Genomic DNA, 18,324 nt, shown 5'->3' on the forward strand with positions numbered 1-18,324 from the left:
AAAGTTGTGTGTATTTGGTTGTTGGGACAGTACATATTTCATTGGTTAAATTGACAATTCGATAGGTTGGGTACATTTTAATTAATATATAAGGTTATTTAAAATTTAAAAAATTTATAAATTGCTTAATAAAGATTATTCAACCCAACCAAACCACATATAACACTAAATAATTCTGCTTTTCGAAGACTAATCCACCGATGACATTAAATTGGTGACCAGGTGTGAAGTGCTTTGCTTAGCGTATTAATTTCCGCTACCACTGTACTTGCTCGATTCCCAGGATTATGGAACTGTCAGGATGCGACTTTGTGCATTAAGCTCCTTGTCCATCGCTGATGCACTTTCCCCTCCAGTAAAAGCACAATGAAATCGCTGGGAAAACGGAAAGGAAAACAAAAAAAGAACTTCATTTAATTGGATTTTTTTTGGTCCTGCTGCCAAGGACTTTTAGAGCGGATCATCAGTTGTCCTGCTCAGCGCTGGCTGAAAGAAAATATTTGGCAGCGAAATGGCGACTGTCCCTACAAGTCCTTCGACAGGCGGCGCAGCACAAAAGCCCCGCCCCAAGCTCATTTTCCGCTTTTCCCGACGACACCGCCTTTGAAGTTGGGTCTGGAATTTCCTAAAGAAAGCGGAGTAATTTTACGGAAATGCAGGATTTCTCCGAGCAGAGATAGAGGAACCCAAGCTAAAAATATGGGATATTTTTAATCTTTGTGATAAAAATTTGATCATATTTTGTTTCCTTTAACGAATACATGACGATCTATGAGCAACATAAGTGAGAAGAGATTAATATTATTTATATTTAATCGTATTCGTTTTAAAGAAACGTTTTTGGTCTGGAATTTCCTAAGGGAAGCGGAGTAATTTTACAGAAAAGTAGGATTTTTCCAAGCAGAGCTAGAGGAACCCAAGCTAAAATGTAGGATATCTTTAATCTTTATGATACAACTTTAATCATATTTTGTTTTTTTTGTATAGCTAAAGTTGTTGAAATCCTTTTTCTTACAATACGATCTATGAGAAACATAAGTCAGAAGAGTTTAATATTATTTATATTTAATCGTTTTCGTTTTAAAGAAACATTTTTGTTTTCCATTTTATTATTAAAAAGAAGCCTGAAAACAAATCCGTGAGAAATGTTAGGAGATCATAACAAATAATACCTGTATTTTAAGTATTATTACTGGGAAATATTATTTATGCCATTAAAATTTGCTTCCTTTTGACCTATTTCCCCGGTCTCCAATTTCGCCGGGGTCAAAATCCCGGCAAGTGGATTTCAGGAACTGTTTCAGCGAAATGAAAAACCAAAAGTTGTGCTCAACTTTTTGGGTCCGCCGCACGGAAAGGGTGAAATTGTTGCGAGTGGATGGCAGGCAAATAATAATAATAACAGCAATAACCGAAATAGAGCTCTGAATAAAAGTTCCTCAGGGTTTTGTTTCGCTTCTTTTTTTTGCGGGCTGGCTCCTTGAAATTGTCGCCGAGATTATTGTTGTTATTTGTGCTCCTTCTGTTACATACAGTTGATAATTTGTTCGAAACTTCGAGTTGCCACTTTGTTGTTGGCCAGGACGAAACAAGAAGGGCGGGGGAAGTCCCTTTTTCCCCTTTTTGTCCTGCAGATTTTGAGCTCTGTTTCGGTCCGTTTCTAGGGCAAAGCAAAATGTTGATGGCTTTTTTATCGACTCACCTGCAGAAACAGTATTTCCTCATCTGGCTTTCATTTCGAGCCACTCGAGTCCTGCTCTTCCATTTTCTTATCCCTATTCTTAACAGTCCTCTTGCTTTTTAGCCATTTCGCCACTTGAGCCCTGAACATTGTTCAAAGGTTCTTAAACCGTTGATGAACTGAACACCTGAGCAGGTGGAATGAGCAGCTAGTGTTGCTACTAGCCATCAACGAATTGAAGATTCTAGCCTTTTTATTGATATGCAACTCTTTAAGCAATTTTAATTGGAAGTAATCCATGTTCAATTGATTTAAGGCTGAGTTTAGAGTGCGGTCGATTTATGAAGTTATTTGTTTTTACACAAAAAAAAATATATTTGCCAAGTAGACTATCTGCGTATAGTAAATATTTGAACTAAAAACAAAACCATAATATTCAACACAAAACATATTAACTTAAATTATTGAATTTCAAAATATTTAAATCAAAGTTTACATTTTAAATTACCTATAATTTTGAAAAGGGTATGTATTTAAAATTATGATTTACTAAGTTGACTTTCAAATATTTTCACACAAAATGTTTTATTCACAATTTTATGTGTTATATGCGTTTATTAAGTATTTATTTGAGACAGCAATATTTTAAACCTGAAAAATTATATAACTCGGTTGTACTTGTCGAACCAAAATATAGCTTTTCTTATGTCAAGACCTTGTTTCTTCCTATTTAAATCAAGATAGAACATTTTTAACTTTAACTTTCAACATATCCCGTCATTTAAAAATTTGCATATTAAAATCAAAGTCTAAATATTAAATAAACTAATATTCTCAAAAGCCAAACATATATTTAAAATTTTGATTTGCTTAGTTGACTGTATAATAATTCGACACAATATGTTTGGTCTACAATTTTATCAGTGGCGGATCCAGAGACGATTCTTGGGGGGGGGAAATTGAACCCTATTTCCCCCCGTGGATCCGCCACTGATTTTATATGTTAGATGGGTTTTCAAGAACTTTTTCGAGACGTTAATATTTAAAACCTGAGCAATGATTTAACTCGGTTGTATTTGTCGGACCAACATAATTTAGTTGTTGTATTTTTAAAGTGTATTGATATTAATGATTTTCTTATATAAAGACCTTGCATATTTGTTATTAGGTTGTAATGCTTCATAAAGTGGTAACAAACTCATTTAGTCCTATCTGAACCATCTTGTAATGCCCATGTTAGTGTTACAGATGCTTGAGAGAACTAACAGGTATAGCTTTAGTTGGGGGTTTCAAGGTACCAGGATACGACAGGATAACTAACAGCCGTGTGGAAGGCGTTCTAACAGCGTAAGAGAAACTAACAGCGAGCTTTTCGCCACCCACTTTAAGCCAACATTGCGCCCATCCAGATTTTAAAACCACAACAAATCGCATCAAAGTGCGAAGATTCTTTATTGCCGAATGATATCCGCTTGCCGCCCCGGATTTCTGATATACAAAACATGTACAATACATAAACGTACAACTGCCTTCTTCGTGTTGCTGGTAAATTTATGACATCATTTGCAAATCGTCATGTTTTTGTTATCGGGCGCTAAAAATACCACCGTCAGATTTATATTTGCCCAGGGATTTGCCGGGATGTCTTCAATCTCCCTCTCAAATAAGCCAAGGCAAGACCTCTAATAAACAAACAAATGGGCTGAAAGGCGTTGAGCGCTGTGCAAACGGATGCCACTAACGCTGATTTGTTGTTACTCAAGCCCTTAACTTTTAATCAAAGATACACTTCCCCATCTCTCGTTCATTTTCCCCCCTTGGTTGGTTGCCTTTTCAATTCGTAATCGGAAAATTCCAGTCAGTCGATCCGAAAGTTTGCCTGTTTGTACCTATACAATTCTATTTAACTGCTCGATGCATTGGAAACTTCAACTCCCAAACTAGTTGGCGAACAAATACAATGTTAGAGCTCTTGAGGGGGTTTCAATTCTTTCTGTAGTGACTGGCGGAAATTACCTGTTTGCCTGTAATTACAGGACAACAATTACGGCCAAACTTTACAACTTTTTCAAGACGACTTGTGAGCTTATTAACAAAAATAAGTAGCTTCGTTGTACCTTAATCCGCAGTAACTTTCAAGTGTAACAATCGAAAATGTATTTTACTTTTGGAACAAAGGAAAAACTTATATATGTAACTGGGTTCCCTGAGGGTCGCATTTTAAAGAGAAATAATATGAAACTAATTTAAATGGATTTCAAAAAGCAACTAAAACTTTATAGTACCTATAATGGCACACTTTATATGTATGTACAATTTATAAGGACTACAGACTACATAAATAAACTTTTGGATAAACAACTACGTTTTGCATAAGAAAAGTAACTAATATTTTGACTTTCAGACTTCAAGTGCACCGAAAAGCATTCCCAGCGAATGACAAATGACCCTCTTAGGGATCGTTGCGACAAATGATGGAAATGCGACGTGTCTTCGGCACCGGCGTGCCCTGGAACTCCGAATGCTCCTTGGCCAGTATCTCGTGCGTGAAATTATAGCGAGCCGTGTGGCTCATTATGTACAAGGAGCGTCGTGGCAGCAGGAGGTCAGCGTAGAAGTTGTTCTCCAGTGAGGCCGCCGGCTGATGGCGGTAAGCTGCATCGGGTTCTGACCCCTTGGACTCCAGTTCTGTTGCAGTTCCCGTGGCTTGCTGATTGTATCGCTGGGCATCCGTGCGCACCAGTCGCATCACACTGTCGCTGAGCAAGCTGATCCCAGAGATTGTCGTGCCGCAGTACTAATAGGGGGATAAAAATGTGTTTAAGATAAGTTAGCTGTATTAAAATTGGAGTTAGATATCAAATTTCCCATTTCTTGCTTAGGACGGAAATCGAGTCTTGTCAGCTATAGAAAGATAGAATGAAAAGTGACATGGAGGAAACCATAATATTGTAATAAGTTTGGTTCTAGTGAAATACAGTTTTATAATAATTAGATTCAATTAAATCCTGTTTCGAATAAACGTTTTAATATATGAGATCTACCTTCTACAATAAGTAAGTATCTGTATAGCAGAGCGAAAGGTGGAAATTGGATATCTTATAAGACTCTTTGATTTTTAAATCCCTTTCTACAGATAAAAGGGTTTTAAAATATATGCGAAAATGAAACGCTGCCTCAGTGAACTTAGACTTACTCGAGTGCTATCTACATGGGGCTTAATAACGCCATCGGGGGCTAGATCCAGGATATGTACATAGGGCATAACAGCTCCATCGAAGGCTACTTGGCGCACGCGCTCCAGAATTTCGCGATTCTTGGGGAACCACTTCTTCCGTTCAGTCTCTCGAAAACCGTGGATGGCCTGCAAGTTGGCAAACCTCATTTTGGGTACTACTTATAAGCATTATATGTATTCCAAACCCACATCGTCCCAGTGATCGAACTCGTATCTCAGACGACTCATATAGGGTTCGATTTCCTCGTGAAGCTGCTGTTCCTCCGATTCGCTGATGAAATCTGTGATGATACGCATATGCTTCCGGAACTCCTGTTGCTCTATTTCGGGCCATTTTCCAAAATATGCGGTTAAATTTATCTTATAACTACTGTTTTCAGCCGCTAAAAATGATTTAAATAAGAATGATAACTACAATTAACTTGATTTTGATGTTAATTCATTTTTCATCTTACCCTGACTGTAGCAACGTCTCAGAATCTGCCTTATAGGCGAACATCTATTTAGGATTATCATTTCTCCAGGTAATTTTAATGTTTTGAAAGTTACGTGCAATTGCAAAAAAAAAAAGAAAACACCGGCGAACAGCTGTTTGATAATGGCCTGGCGTTGCCACCCTTTCTGCTGTCATTAGCTGTCACTGATATCTGCCATCAGCTATCGACCGTTAATTTCAAAAATTACCCTAAGCAGTTAATAATTCCACAGAAATACAATTAATTTCAACTGTCATTTAACATCATCTTGTATCTAGATATTTTTCCACACCGCTGGCAGGAGAAATATTTTCTTTTTGCACGCGCTGCGCCATAGGCACTTTCCAATTTTTATTTTCTTTCGCTTTTTACGGTGGTTCCCACACACACACACCGTTATGGTGTGTAATGAAACCATCAACCATTTTTTTTGGTTTTGTTTTAAACTTTTCCATCGTGTATTCGTGCAGTTTTGTTATTGTTTCAAAAGCCTGTTGCAGACAGCATGGAAATGGAGCGAAAGTTTTTATACCCAAAAATCGAACCAGTGGGTGTGCGGGATGATATTCAATTTCGACAGTTTGTTCACACATTCAAGGATGCATCTGAACTGAATTCTGATAAATCTGACCACCCTAAAAACATTCTGAACATCTGGTGTCATTTCAATTTAGGCTTCATTCGCCTAAATCGAAACATTTTAAGTTATGGTTTTGAGTATAAACTTTGAGTCTGAAAAAAATTGTAGACTTTGCTGAAAATTTGATACATTAAACACCTTTAAAAAAGAAGCTGAAAAACAACTAATGGCGCTAAGTATTGCAATTTAGCCTAATTATCGAGGGAATCCATTACTGTTTCAACTTTTCCCTTAGCACAAGAATTCCGCAAGCCAAAAATTCAAATTTCCATCAGAGAGCTGGTGAAATTTATTGGAAATATGACTGTGCCACCAAAAATGGATAGAAATTTTCGGGGAAAAAAGTCAAATAAAAAACAAAGGCAATTTGTGAGGAAAACCGAAAAAGAAAGTGCATAAAAATGGAGGGGTGCGCAACAATTGAGCGGAAAGTTGGTGGGGGATTTTTAAACCATTTGCCGAACCGACCGCAAAGTGATTTAATCAATGCAAATGACGGGCCGATGTGCCGCATGCGCTGACATAAAGCGTTAATGGAATTTCTACCGAGGATTTTCTATCCCAGACACCCAACCATCCAAGCCATCATTTGGCCATGTTTCGGACTGTTTTCCCGTGCGTTGGTGTGTAAATGATAAATGAGGGACACAGTCGGTGGCTCCGCGTGCAACTGTTCCGGCCGGAACCACCGGGAGCACCAGCAGACCCAAAAACCTCCAACACCACCGATACCACAACGCACCATTAGGTGCCATTGTCCCTTTTTTTGTTTTTTTGTTTTGCTCGTCCCTTTTCTTTCGCCTCGAAAAGTGCCACCTTAACCATCGCATCGCCAGGACAACAACGACCATTGTTCTGTCCTGGGCCCATCTATTGTTGCCACGCCCATCCTTTGAAGTCGCAGGATGAATATTGCCCGGCATCCAGGAGCCATCAGTTATATAGACTCCCATTTCAACTGAAGTACGTGGAGTGCTTCGTTCACGACTTTTATTATTAGCTCTGCGATATTTAAGACGACCCTGGCAGTGGACAGCAAAAAACAATGAAAAAATTAATTTAGAGGGTTCTTTATGGGAGGGTGGGGCAAAACCCACCCGTAGCTTAAATTTAATTTGAAATTTTTAGTAATTATAAAAGCAAGAAATTAAAATCAACTAAATTTTTATGATTTAGAGGTGATTTAAGGCTAGGGTGGGGCACAACCGACCGATGATTTAAATTTAAATTTAAGCTTTTTTAAGGTTATTGAAACAAGGAATAGAATTCATCTAAATTTCCATAATATATCCCTAAGAGAATCCATATAAGAGTAGCCCTAGCAGTTCCCTGCTTTTTCTAACAACATATATCCGAGGACGACAAGAAAACTGAAAGGCATAGCCTTAAAATCTCCTTGTGCTGAAAGCAAACTTCAGATTTGGCCAAGGAAGAGCTTATGATGAGATTTTAGCTGCATCTGTTTTGGCCTTTACCCATTGCTGGCCAAGATTTGTTGCGTATTCTGGTTGCTTTGGCAATGCGAAAGCCTTTTGAGGATTATGGGGGCTCCTACGGCAGACCCTTTTGTGGTCAAAAGTTTTCTTGCCGGGCCAAAGAGCTTTAAAGTTGCCTGAGGATATTGCAAAACAGAAGGAAAACAAGAGTTGGCAGTTTTGCAAGAGAAGCCCCAAAAGCTTCTGTGCAGAACAGATCTAGGCAAGAAAAGCGAAAACTTTATCATACAATTTATGTACGTTTTGAGCAAACAAAATGTGCCATTTAAAAAGTGCTGAGTATCGAAAAGGATTAACAATTAAATCACTCCTTAATTTCCGTTTCCTTTATATGTATGTATGTATATTTGCTGCGAAGCTTAATTGAAATCGACGCTGTTTCGCATAAATTTGGCACGTTTCTGCTGCCATCGAGTGATCAATATCTGAATAATTAAATAGTAATTAATTTATTTACGCAGATGGGTGGACATAACTCAGCCGCAGCCGATACTATCAATCATATTTACTGCCATAACATAGCAGTAAGCCTGAGGTGACAGCTGTGCCTGCTCGGGTCGTAAATTGGGGTTTCCCATTAATTACCGGTCATCAGGGGTCGCACATGGTAGTGCGAAACGCTAAATGGGAGAAGCTATCAAATAATTGTATTGATCTTAGTACAAAGCAGGTGTGCTTTATGACTAATTATTTTGGGAAAACACACCTGGTAACAAGGTTTCTTATTTCTTTATTGAAATTGGCTAAATGTATAATTACCATTTCAAATTCGATAAATAGTTAACGATCATCACTCGCTTTTTGATCGAAATCACAGTGCTGCCACTGCGCGCTTAGCGTTATTTAGGTACTGTCAAATATATCACCTTCGGAAAGTCTGGCCACCCTTTAAATCGACAAGCGGCAATTTCTGGCATCAAAACAAACAAAAAATAATAAAAACAAAATAAATAATAAATACACGTAATGGAGGACATTAATTTCCACGATTTCACGCCCAAGGAGCGTTACGAGATCATCAAAGACTTTCTGGTTAAGATGCGCAAAGCCGACGCCATGCCAAGCAAGGACTTACATGTCCAAAGATTCTTCGAACATTATTTGCGAAAATTCTACAAACTACCCTATAAGTTGGTCAATGATATTGCATACTGCCAACGGGCTATGAAAACCCACCTGGCGATCCATCAGGTATTTGGCTATATGTCACCCATTGGGGCCATCTAAACTTGTATCGTTTAATTCTTGCAGACAATCGTCAGTGTTTTTGGTCAGCAGGCCGATGCTGTAAGTATTTTAAAAAGGGTTCCAAATGACTATAACGATACTGCAATATCCCTTCTAATGGGCGAAATACTATTTTTTTTTACCTCTGTGGTGGTACTTAAGATATAAATAAAATTGAACATTTCTGAAAGGTTCAATAGTAAATAGCATTATCATTTTTTCAGACGGAGGGTAACTTGATATATGATCCAAATTTGCATAACATTCTTGTATCTCAGTTCGAAAACTAAGTAAATTGCTTAATATACAATTGTTTTATTCAATTTCCACAGGATCCCGTGATCAAAAACAAATACATAGTCGAACTGGAGGAAATGTTGCACGAATTGAATGCAGAATGCCACTACTTGGTGCTTCGGCTCCAGGACGACATAGATCGTTTCTGCTTGGCTTTCACGGAGCAGGACCTGAAGCCCAACGAGCTGGTGATCAAGGACATTGTGAGTGAAGCCATAGTGCCGCTCGTCGTTGCCCCAGAAACTTTCATCAAGCCGTATTTCGTTTTGGAGCGACCCACCGAGAGTGAGTTGCTTAAGAAGTATTTCATAATAGAGGGAGCAGAACCCGCCGTTGAAGTTCCTAATACTGTGGAACCTCCAAAGACAAAGACCAAGCCAAAGCCACTTCAATCATCACACAACAATATGGATGTAAGGAGGAGCCGTCTCAATCTGCAGGCAGCCCTAAATCGCGCGCATTCCAAATCCCAGCCAGCGGATAAGAACGAAGAAGATGATCAGGAAGACCCGACCAAAAATTTCTTTATGCAATCTGTGGGTCTCTGCTCGCATGCCCAGTACAAGCGGCTCAAGTTATCCATGATTTTGCACCAGAAGCGTAAGCCTAAACCAACTCAGAAAACCAAATAATAACCGCCACTACTAAAAATGGGAACATTTGTTTTTGTTCTGTTCCCAAGAAGTTTTTATAAGAATGTTTATATTTATATAGGATTAAGGGACGTAAGTACGTGATAACGTGATTAAACTGGTAGTCTATTAAGGGTGTTTACTATCCCTGATTAAAAAAAACAACAATACAATTATTGGATCTCACTAACTAGAATTTGTTTTATACTTTCCTTGGCCAAAATACTTTTAAAAATATTGTCATTTTGTAGAAATAATGAAGAAAACTCGATTTTATATTTTTGGATAACTGGAATCTGAACAGCTTCCTACATTTTTCATTTTGTACGTGCTCAAACATATTTGCACATTTTGAAGCTGGCGAAATGATAAACTTGACTTACGCGGAACCAAAGAAAGCTGTATTTTATTGAGAAGATTGTTAAATGTGTACATAATAGAAAGACATTGTAAAATGAATATTTGAGTGCAACATAACAAGTGTTCCCAATACAGTTGATTGGTTCAATGTGCAGATGGATGGCCTTGCCAGTCCCAAGTGGGGTTTTAAATCCGGGTTCATTGTAAATGAGTCTTCCTCGAATGCATCAAATCTTTTCGGATCCAGGCTTTGTTCCCAAAAAATTGGCTGCACACTTTACTGGTATTTTTGGCTTGCGTTTCTCCTTGACGAAATCCTCCTTGCTGCTGAGTGTAAAGGCCTGAAGAACTTGCTCCGTCAGCTTTTCGTATTCATCATCATCGCAGTCATTTTGGGGCTTTGCAGGAGCAGACTTCCTGAGGAACGTGCTCCACACCTTGAACTTTTCCATGTCGAATTCCTTGCCATGCAGCTTGTACATTTTGATGGTCTTCTTGACGATAGAGGCCCGCATCTTCAGATCCGAAACCGTCTTGATCAGGGCAACCAAGGCGATGTGGCAGCGACTGTGCTCCAGATAGTATCCATCCGTTTGGCAGCTGCTGATGACGGCTACTACGACTTCTTCGAGTGGTTCACCAAGGGCCTCGGCCAGCTTGGGCATTTCGAACTTGGAGAAGACGGCTCCGGCCAGAGGAGTGAGCACCACCTCGCCCCGCTTCACCTGGTGGGGAACCAGCTGGCAGTACTTCTCCACCGCCAGCAGACTGGCCTGTTTGAAGGACAGCAGCAGAAGACCCCGCATGACGAAGGGCTGGTTCTGGGGCGGATCGCGTATCCAGTGCGTCTGGATCTTAACCTCGCTACGAATCGCTGTCCCCTTTGCATTGACCACATCCAGGCGCATCGACCAGGAGACGTCCTTCTTCTGGGACTTGGCCGCAGCAGCCTCCTTGCTGAAGGTGAAGATCACCTGCTGGGCAAAGCGACGACTTACGGTGGCCTCCTCATAGCTTGGCTCCTCCATGAAGTCCGGACAAATATCGCCAAACGTCTGTTTCAGCTTCTCGAAATCAAAGACGAATTTCGACTTGGACGCAGCCATGGTTCTGTAAGTACGGTTCTTTTTAAGGGTAAGTAATAAAGGTACATTTCCATAACTCGACCCACAAAAAAATTCTAAACTTCATACATTCAGTTACTGTTTGTAACCACACTAAATTAAATTGTCTGCATCTACCATAATATTTATTTATTTTCGTTTAAAGCACGTTCGGGTATTGTACATAAAACAAACCAAAATTAGACACGTCTATCCTTGAGGGGTCAGTGGATCAAGTTTCTTTTCTATATTGAATTTCTTGGATTGCGGTGATTTGTGAGAGTAAGCATTAAATATCTTGTTGTTTACATATTTCGTATATCGGTGAGCTCTACTTTTTCAAGAGTAAGCATTATCCAGTTTGTTGATGTTGCTCGCGCGGAACCAAAAACTTGTGAAACTTCGGAAAGAGAGACATTTTAATAAACAAATTTCAACTGGGTTACATGTAACGTACGAGTAATTTTAAATTAAACTTTAGAAACATTGTCTAAATCATTAAAATACATACTTTTGTTATTGAACAAGACTATCTCATTTCCGTACTTTAAGGTCCACCCTAATGGACATATGTATGTATATACATACGTTGTGCATTCAATTCTTTTTTTGCCGGGCTCTCTTTTTAGACATATCGGATACATACTTGTCGAAGGGCTTATCAAAGTGGTCTTTGTTTACATATGTATATACTAATAAACAAGAAAAACGCACAACATTTCTGATTGCAATATGTTGCGAAGATATTTTTTACCTACTACGAAATAATTCATTTTTAAATAATCTAATTTAATAAACAACTTTTTTTGTAGGCGCTGGCAGCTTTGTTAGTATTTCCATCTTACTATAGAACAAAAGCAGCGACTCAGTGCAAAATTGCGATTTTGTAATGCTCGCGATCCGCCCAAGTGTCGGAATCTGACTAACTTCTGAACAGAGAGTCGAACAAAGCTATAGGCGATCCCGCACCCGAGGGTTACTTACATACATTCACGACCGAAGTGCAATAACACATGGATATAGCCAATATTAAATGTATATAGTAAGCAGGGCTGGAAAATCAGTAAACAAATCAAGATAGAAAGCTATAATTGACTATCTGATACCTCTTACTCTGTTAATCATTTTAAAATAAATATGCCTCCAGATGGCGCCACCACATACTTCTACTGGCAATGACTTCACTGACTATGTAAGGCCTCTTATCTTTAATTTGTAAGATTTTAGGTAACGCCACCAAATTGTAAAATTCTCTGGCGGCCATAATTTTGATTTTAGGCTTAAAATTTTTTAATTTGTAAATTATTTTCTAAATATTTGTCAAATTTTAAATTTTTGAAAATCGTAAAATTTGGTAACTCCCATAATTTTATCTAGAGGGCATTTTATTTTAGAACCGTTCAACAAAGTATCGAGTATCTGATTTCTATTCTTATATTTTATTTGATTTGAAATAGGGGAAGCCCCATAAATCAAGATCACTAAGTCCACATTTCTTAGTTGTTGAGTTCCGTCCGTGTAATATCCAGATGAAATGAATAAGCTGGGGATTGTCCTACTGGTGTCTGGATGTGGGCGGTGTGGGCGTGGCGTTATATCCACTGCTCATTTGCATATGTATGTGTGGGCTGCGGCGGGTGGTCGTCTCTTTTTTATTATTGACTTGACAGTCTCCGACTTGCGACCAATTTGCATACGAAATGTATCTGCACAAGCCCTCATCCGCATCCGCATCCGCATTGCCATCGCCTTTCCTATTCCGGGGTATTGATATATCGCAACCAAAAATGCACAGCATGGGTGGAGAGAACAACAACCAAGGGCATAACACAATGGACTGTGACCAACTGACAAGTGACACTTTTTCAAATTGAATTTCCCCACCGAACTGCACTCCTCGTTGGCGAAGTGGATACCCGAGAAGATAGAGCCATGGAGCTGAAGTAGCCCCTGCAGGGCCTGTCAGCCGAGTTGTCATAAATTCACATGAGTACAGAGATCGAATATTCCAAATTGAGCACTCGTGTTTTATTTTTTAAATTTCCCAATACTGCCGGCGGAGGAAGCACAATGGACGGCTGCCACAACGACATCTTGGCCCCCCTCATCCTGGCCGTAATGGTGGCCAATGGACATCCCCTCACCCTGGACGAGATCGTCGATGAACTGACGGCGGTGATCAATTCTCAGACGGAGCTGGCAGTGGCCCCAGAAAATATTGGAGATGGCAAGCATGGCCATAAGTCATTTAACCCTAGACGAAAGTACTAAGAAGCGTTTTTTGTTCCCTTCAAGGGACAATTTAAATTATAAAGCAAGAACATACATTTGTATCTATGACTCGCGTGAATTTATTTCAATAAACTAACTCAATTCATATAACTTTGAAAGAAACCTTTAACTTAACCTATACTTAGGGTAAATAACTAAGCTAAATAATATAATTTTTAAGTGAGAGAATTTAATATATAGTTATTTTATAAAATTATTTTTTCATGCATCTCTTATTACTCTTTAAACAGGATATGCTATATACATATTACTACCTTATTTATGTTGGTGGAGGCAACCGAGGCAGAAACACGTGTGGAAAATGTACGGACGGAGCGAGTTAAAAGTTTTTCAGCGTCGCGAAAAATTGTTTATGTTTCGCCTTAAGAGGAGGGGAAAAGGGAAATCATTTTGAATATGTGAAGATGGCGGTGGATGGCTGGGAAATGGCTGGGAAACTGCGGAATTGCGCCCATGTGGCCAGGGCGGTGTGCCAATGTGGATGTGGTCCTGGTTGAGCCGGCGAAGGAGAACGCTTTTCCACGGAGCTGGGGGATTGTCAGCACCTGTAACCGCCGGGATGGGAATTTTCGGGAAAGAATCCTACACGTACGCTCGTTCGCCTAATAATCACGTGCCGTGGAAGCTCATTAAATTCGAAGGTGAAAAGAAGCCCCGTCCTGTCTGTCGCCAAGTTATGGCACACATGGCCGCATAAATATATCCGCGGGCAGGTTAAGTAAAAGCGACGATGCTCGATTACATGGTAACTCACCACGAAGTTTGACAAAAACAACATTTCAATGGCGACATGAAAAATGTTTCGCTCTAAACTGGGTTTTAATATTTTTTAGTATATGCTTAAAAAAATGTTCATGTTAAGGGATACAGCTGGTAAACAATTCATTGCTTTGGGAAATTGTATACAGAATATATCAAGTCTTCTACACAGAGAGATATATTCAAGTATATTGTTCTTGAATTGAGAACATTCGTTCTTTATATTATTGTTCTCAATACTAAAACGAAATGGTGAGAAGATAAAAGTTAAATTGAGATTACTTAACAACTGTTTGATAATAACAAACTTCTGATTTGACTAATAGTTCCGTTGTTGAGATAAACAATTTTAATAGCGCCAATTCAACTTGATTCAAGCACATTGAAAATGTCGTTCCATTTTTAAGAATATTTTCAACTCTATGTTGGCAGAGTAATGACTTTTGTTTTCCATTCATTATTATATTCAAATTTATATTTATGTGTATATGAAGGAAAAGGGAACTTTATACAAAATTTAAAGAGCCTATGAATTCAAAACTATCGATATATAAGAATAAACTGCTTTTCGATTGCTTTCTCGATCAGTTTCATAGGAATATCAAATTCCGTTGAGTTATAGTCCAGTCAGTTGCAATCAGATTTTGCTCGAGAACAAAGCTATTCGGAGGAGCAAATAATAAACGCGGAGCTGCGCAGTTTTCAATTGTTTACTTGAAACTGTATACCCTATATAGACCCTCTTCACATACAAGGCTTTCATATAAGTATGTATGACTTGTATTCTTTTTTGAGAACTTCTGCATGATTATAAGTACACTTGACAAAATTATATTGAAATTTATAACAAATGTTCATTTTTTAGTTTCATTGTAACTGCTGAATATAAAGTTTCTATATTATAAACAATCGGAAATGGGTTTAGAATATTTTTATTTTTATATTTATATTCGCTTACTTATTTTGTGATTTGTTTTTTTCTAGATAGTAATGGCTAGCGGATCCCAGGGGCGTGCCAAAGAGTTCGACTTCAAGATACTGTGCGAGACCTTTGCCGAGATATGTCCAGACTTTCGAGATGTTCCCGGCATCGGATCCGGATCGGATAAGATGGAGAGCTTGGACTTTGCCAACCGGGTGATATTCGAGTTGGGTCCCACGATGCGGCAGCTGAAACAAAGTGGCAGGGATCAGATGTGGCGTCTGGTTTTCAATGGAGGCGGCAGTGTCTATATCTATACTTATACGTTCCAGAAACCGATCAGCGGACAGCCGCGCCTCGGTGGCGGAAAACTTTATCTGACCTTGAAGCAGGCGGGTCTGCTGGCCGTTAAGAAGATCTGTGCTTTGCTGCCAGTGTATCACGATCCGCGAGATAAAATTCTGCTGACTCCGCTGGCAAGAGCTGTCTTCGATCCGCCGAATATTCAGAAGATCGCCTCTAGGCTGACCAATCTTCTTGGGCGCAGAGTGGACTGTAGCGATGTGGTGCGGGCTGTGATCAGCAGTTGCCAGAGCGATGGCTTCCACTTGGAGCACAGCGAGAGCCACGTCGCCTTGGTGGCCGTGGGTGCCACAACCCGCGATGTTGCCGAACGCAAAAAGTTAAGAAGGAAAACCATCAAGCAGTACACCAACCATGGCAAGGTCTTTGACCTCAATCAGTACAAGATCTACTCGAGATATTCCAAGATGGCTAGTCAAATCGCTGAGGAGCCACCACTTCCCGATCCAGAACCAACCAAAGAGAAGCCGCCCGTGCGTATCCGCAATGTTAGTGAGGTGCTACGTTCCATTGCCAAGTCCACCGATGATCCACTAAGTGGCGAAACCATCGATATGAAGTTCAATTCTCCACCGAATCGGGAGAAGAGAGCAGAAGTAGAGGCTATGCCAACGTCCATGGATGTCCGTCTGGAAGGAACAACATTGGAGCGCGTAAGATCCAAATTACTGGCCCCAGGTCAGCAATCCGGTTGGTCAGCTGGTGGTTCGTGAAAGGAAAATATCAAACATTTCTTAAATGTATTCTCCATTTCATTTTTCCATATATAAATAGTCCAGTTTTTATATTGAATTTTTAATTAATCAATTTAAAAGTTCTTTATTGCAAAATTGGAAACTAACTATCAAAATCACTGCTGGTTTTAAAAAAAGTTTGTGCTGAGAAAAGTTTTTGAAACAGGGAATTCCTATTTGTCTATTTACTAATTTATAGTTTTATACATATGTTTTAATATATACCTATTATACTTTTATAATAATACGTTGTATTTTTTGTAGCAACTAATAGTTATTTCACTGGTTAATGTAAACCTTTTGCTTGGATGTAGTGTCTTAAACCATTTTAAGTAGCCCCAAGTATAGATCCCATGCTCAGGCACATAAAAAGCTAAATATTGCAATTTCCGTCGTGTTCACGCTGCACTTTGATGGTGTCAATCAGGCATTAATTTCAAGTGTTCAACAATATATGGCACTGTTTGGAGGTACCACCCCGCAGTCCTAAGGAGCCCGTAAATTTTTATGGTCACAGCCTCGTTTTTATCATCGCCGGGAAGTTCAAGCTCCGTCGATGCCAAAATAAAGGGAAGTGTAGAAAAAGGGCGAAGGCGGAAGATATGTAAGTTCGCAGTTCATAAAACGGCAGACGGGGTGCGACAACAAAGCAAATTGGTGGACAGCCAGGACGTGGGACTTTGGGCCCCAGATCCGATGCAGGATGTCAGGATGTGGATGTCCTCTCCGCATGAGCGAGTGTTTTCGACCGCAGACTGAATCCTGCGGGCGTTCGTTTTTATGGTCATCGGGTCACTAGTAAAAATAATCTTATGACCGCTTATCTGCCCTTCCGAGTCCTTTGACTGTCATCCGCAGCTTCCTTTCAGCGCGATTTTAGAGTTCTGAAATTCTTCTAGGTAACAGGCACGATTTTTCCGAATTTTATGTATGCCATGCCTTGAAGCAGTCACATGATTATTAAACAAATGGAAATGGTAATGGATTTCAAGTAAGAAAGTCCAAAAGATTTTAGCCCTACTTTGTCTCCATAAATTTATTTTTAAATGACAAAATTTAAAAAAACAACGGACAACATGTTTTATTTTAATTCCGCAGAACATAGAGGTATTTCACTTCTACATCGGAATCGTTTTCAGTTATGGATTATAGAAGTAAAGTATTTAGGGTGGTTACCACTTCGAAAGCCATTGAAAATAGAAACAAAATCTTACATGAAAGCGACCATTTTAATGTGTGTACTAGAGAATTCGACCACAAATTTATAGAGGCATCCCACGTCTAAATCGAGATCCAATAAATAAAGTTATGGAATCTTAATGTGCAGTTTTTGGGTTACCATTCTAAAAACTATTAAAATTACGAAAAAATCGAACATGAAAATGGCTTAAACATTTGGCCCTTGTTAAAAGAAGCTTTTTAATATAGAATATTAGAGAATCCCTAGTCCAAAGTGGGACACAATTACAAAAGTTATGGAGTCTCGAATTGAAACAATTGAATGGAAACAGGAAGTTGAACAAAAGAAAAATGTTGATGTAGAAAAAAAAAACACCAGAAGCTCGTACATACATATTAAAAGTACATTTTATTTGCATGCATCCATATTGTCTGTCCATATATATCCACGATGCAAAACTACCTCCTGCATTTCCCCACCAATTGTTTCACTTTGTATGTGCCCAAATAGAAATGGTGAAGGCGGAATCCCAGTTCGCCGACCAAGAACATAACGTACTTTTGAAAAGACAAACCAAGTTTGCACTGTACATCTGTACACATGCGATTTGGTTTGTCGTTGGGCCATTTTGAAGGTGAACGAGTCCCGTGGGCGTATTTTGGAGAAACCCACGGATGTGCTGACATGTCCTTGGGCTTCCTAGCGATTCGATATTTCAAACTTTCGTTGATTCCTTGTGCCATGTTTCACACTTTGTCTATGCGATAATGAGCAAAGATACAAATGACTTTTTCCTAGAAGGTTAAAAGATATTCAGCTTTGCTATTTACTGCCTGAAAGAACCATTAAACGTGTGCCATAGTCATTTAGATAATTGAGGCATCAATACGGTTGGACACACCTACGATGTTTTACTGCCACTGA

At 39.2% G+C, this 18,324-nt stretch overlaps 5 protein-coding genes across 5 annotated transcripts; 3 read left to right on the forward strand and 2 right to left on the reverse strand.

Moving 5' to 3' along the window:
- Nucleotides 1–3,950: 3,950 nt before the first annotated feature.
- LOC119553609 (alpha-ketoglutarate-dependent dioxygenase alkB homolog 7, mitochondrial) lies at nt 3,951–5,527 on the reverse strand. Its single transcript, XM_037864067.1, has 4 exons — nt 5,375–5,527; nt 5,109–5,302; nt 4,878–5,045; nt 3,951–4,478 (listed from the first exon to the last, which is right to left on the reverse strand). The coding sequence occupies exons 1-4, from the start codon at nt 5,433–5,435 to the stop codon at nt 4,134–4,136; spliced, it is 768 nt and encodes a 255-aa protein (XP_037719995.1). The 5' UTR covers nt 5,436–5,527; the 3' UTR covers nt 3,951–4,133.
- Nucleotides 5,528–8,419: 2,892 nt separating this feature from the next.
- Nucleotides 8,420–10,034, forward strand: LOC119554842. The gene is made up of 3 exons (XM_037865918.1): nt 8,420–8,722; nt 8,783–8,818; nt 9,091–10,034. Exons 1-3 carry the CDS (start codon nt 8,498–8,500, stop codon nt 9,685–9,687), a joined length of 858 nt encoding a protein of 285 aa, XP_037721846.1. The 5' UTR covers nt 8,420–8,497; the 3' UTR covers nt 9,688–10,034.
- A 32-nt stretch (nt 10,035–10,066) lies between these two features.
- Nucleotides 10,067–12,115, reverse strand: LOC119554841. Its single transcript, XM_037865917.1, has 2 exons — nt 11,996–12,115; nt 10,067–11,157 (listed from the first exon to the last, which is right to left on the reverse strand). Exon 2 carries the CDS (start codon nt 11,151–11,153, stop codon nt 10,275–10,277), a length of 879 nt encoding a protein of 292 aa, XP_037721845.1. The 5' UTR covers nt 11,154–11,157; nt 11,996–12,115; the 3' UTR covers nt 10,067–10,274.
- A 993-nt stretch (nt 12,116–13,108) lies between these two features.
- LOC119554471 lies at nt 13,109–13,529 on the forward strand. Its single transcript, XM_037865387.1, has one exon. It carries the CDS (start codon nt 13,137–13,139, stop codon nt 13,419–13,421), a length of 285 nt encoding a protein of 94 aa, XP_037721315.1. The 5' UTR covers nt 13,109–13,136; the 3' UTR covers nt 13,422–13,529.
- A 1,308-nt stretch (nt 13,530–14,837) lies between these two features.
- LOC119553595 lies at nt 14,838–16,462 on the forward strand. Its single transcript, XM_037864049.1, has 2 exons — nt 14,838–14,968; nt 15,186–16,462. Exon 2 carries the CDS (start codon nt 15,192–15,194, stop codon nt 16,197–16,199), a length of 1,008 nt encoding a protein of 335 aa, XP_037719977.1. The 5' UTR covers nt 14,838–14,968; nt 15,186–15,191; the 3' UTR covers nt 16,200–16,462.
- The last annotated feature ends 1,862 nt before the right edge of the window (nt 16,463–18,324 follow it).

Source organism: Drosophila subpulchrella, chromosome 3L, assembly GCF_014743375.2.
Source record: "Drosophila subpulchrella strain 33 F10 #4 breed RU33 chromosome 3L, RU_Dsub_v1.1 Primary Assembly, whole genome shotgun sequence".
Classification (NCBI taxonomy): Eukaryota; Metazoa; Arthropoda; class Insecta; order Diptera; family Drosophilidae; genus Drosophila; species Drosophila subpulchrella.

Bases quoted from the DNA above. Each gene is read 5' to 3' on its own strand.
- LOC119553609 (XM_037864067.1), bottom strand. From the start codon at position 5,435: ATGATAATCCTAAATAGATGTTCGCCTATAAGGCAGATTCTGAGACGT. The intron at 5,046-5,108 runs GTGGGTTTGGAA...GCCAACTTGCAG, and splicing joins AGTTCGATCACTGGGACGAT to GCCATCCACGGTTTTCGAGA. The intron at 4,479-4,877 runs GTAAGTCTAAGT...TCCCCCTATTAG, and splicing joins CCCATGTAGATAGCACTCGA to TACTGCGGCACGACAATCTC.
- LOC119554842 (XM_037865918.1), top strand. From the start codon at position 8,498: ATGGAGGACATTAATTTCCACGATTTCACGCCCAAGGAGCGTTACGAG. The intron at 8,723-8,782 runs GTATTTGGCTAT...TAATTCTTGCAG, and splicing joins CCCACCTGGCGATCCATCAG to ACAATCGTCAGTGTTTTTGG. The intron at 8,819-9,090 runs GTAAGTATTTTA...CAATTTCCACAG, and splicing joins TTGGTCAGCAGGCCGATGCT to GATCCCGTGATCAAAAACAA.
- LOC119554841 (XM_037865917.1), bottom strand. From the start codon at position 11,153: ATGGCTGCGTCCAAGTCGAAATTCGTCTTTGATTTCGAGAAGCTGAAA.
- LOC119554471 (XM_037865387.1), top strand. From the start codon at position 13,137: ATGAGTACAGAGATCGAATATTCCAAATTGAGCACTCGTGTTTTATTT.
- LOC119553595 (XM_037864049.1), top strand. From the start codon at position 15,192: ATGGCTAGCGGATCCCAGGGGCGTGCCAAAGAGTTCGACTTCAAGATA.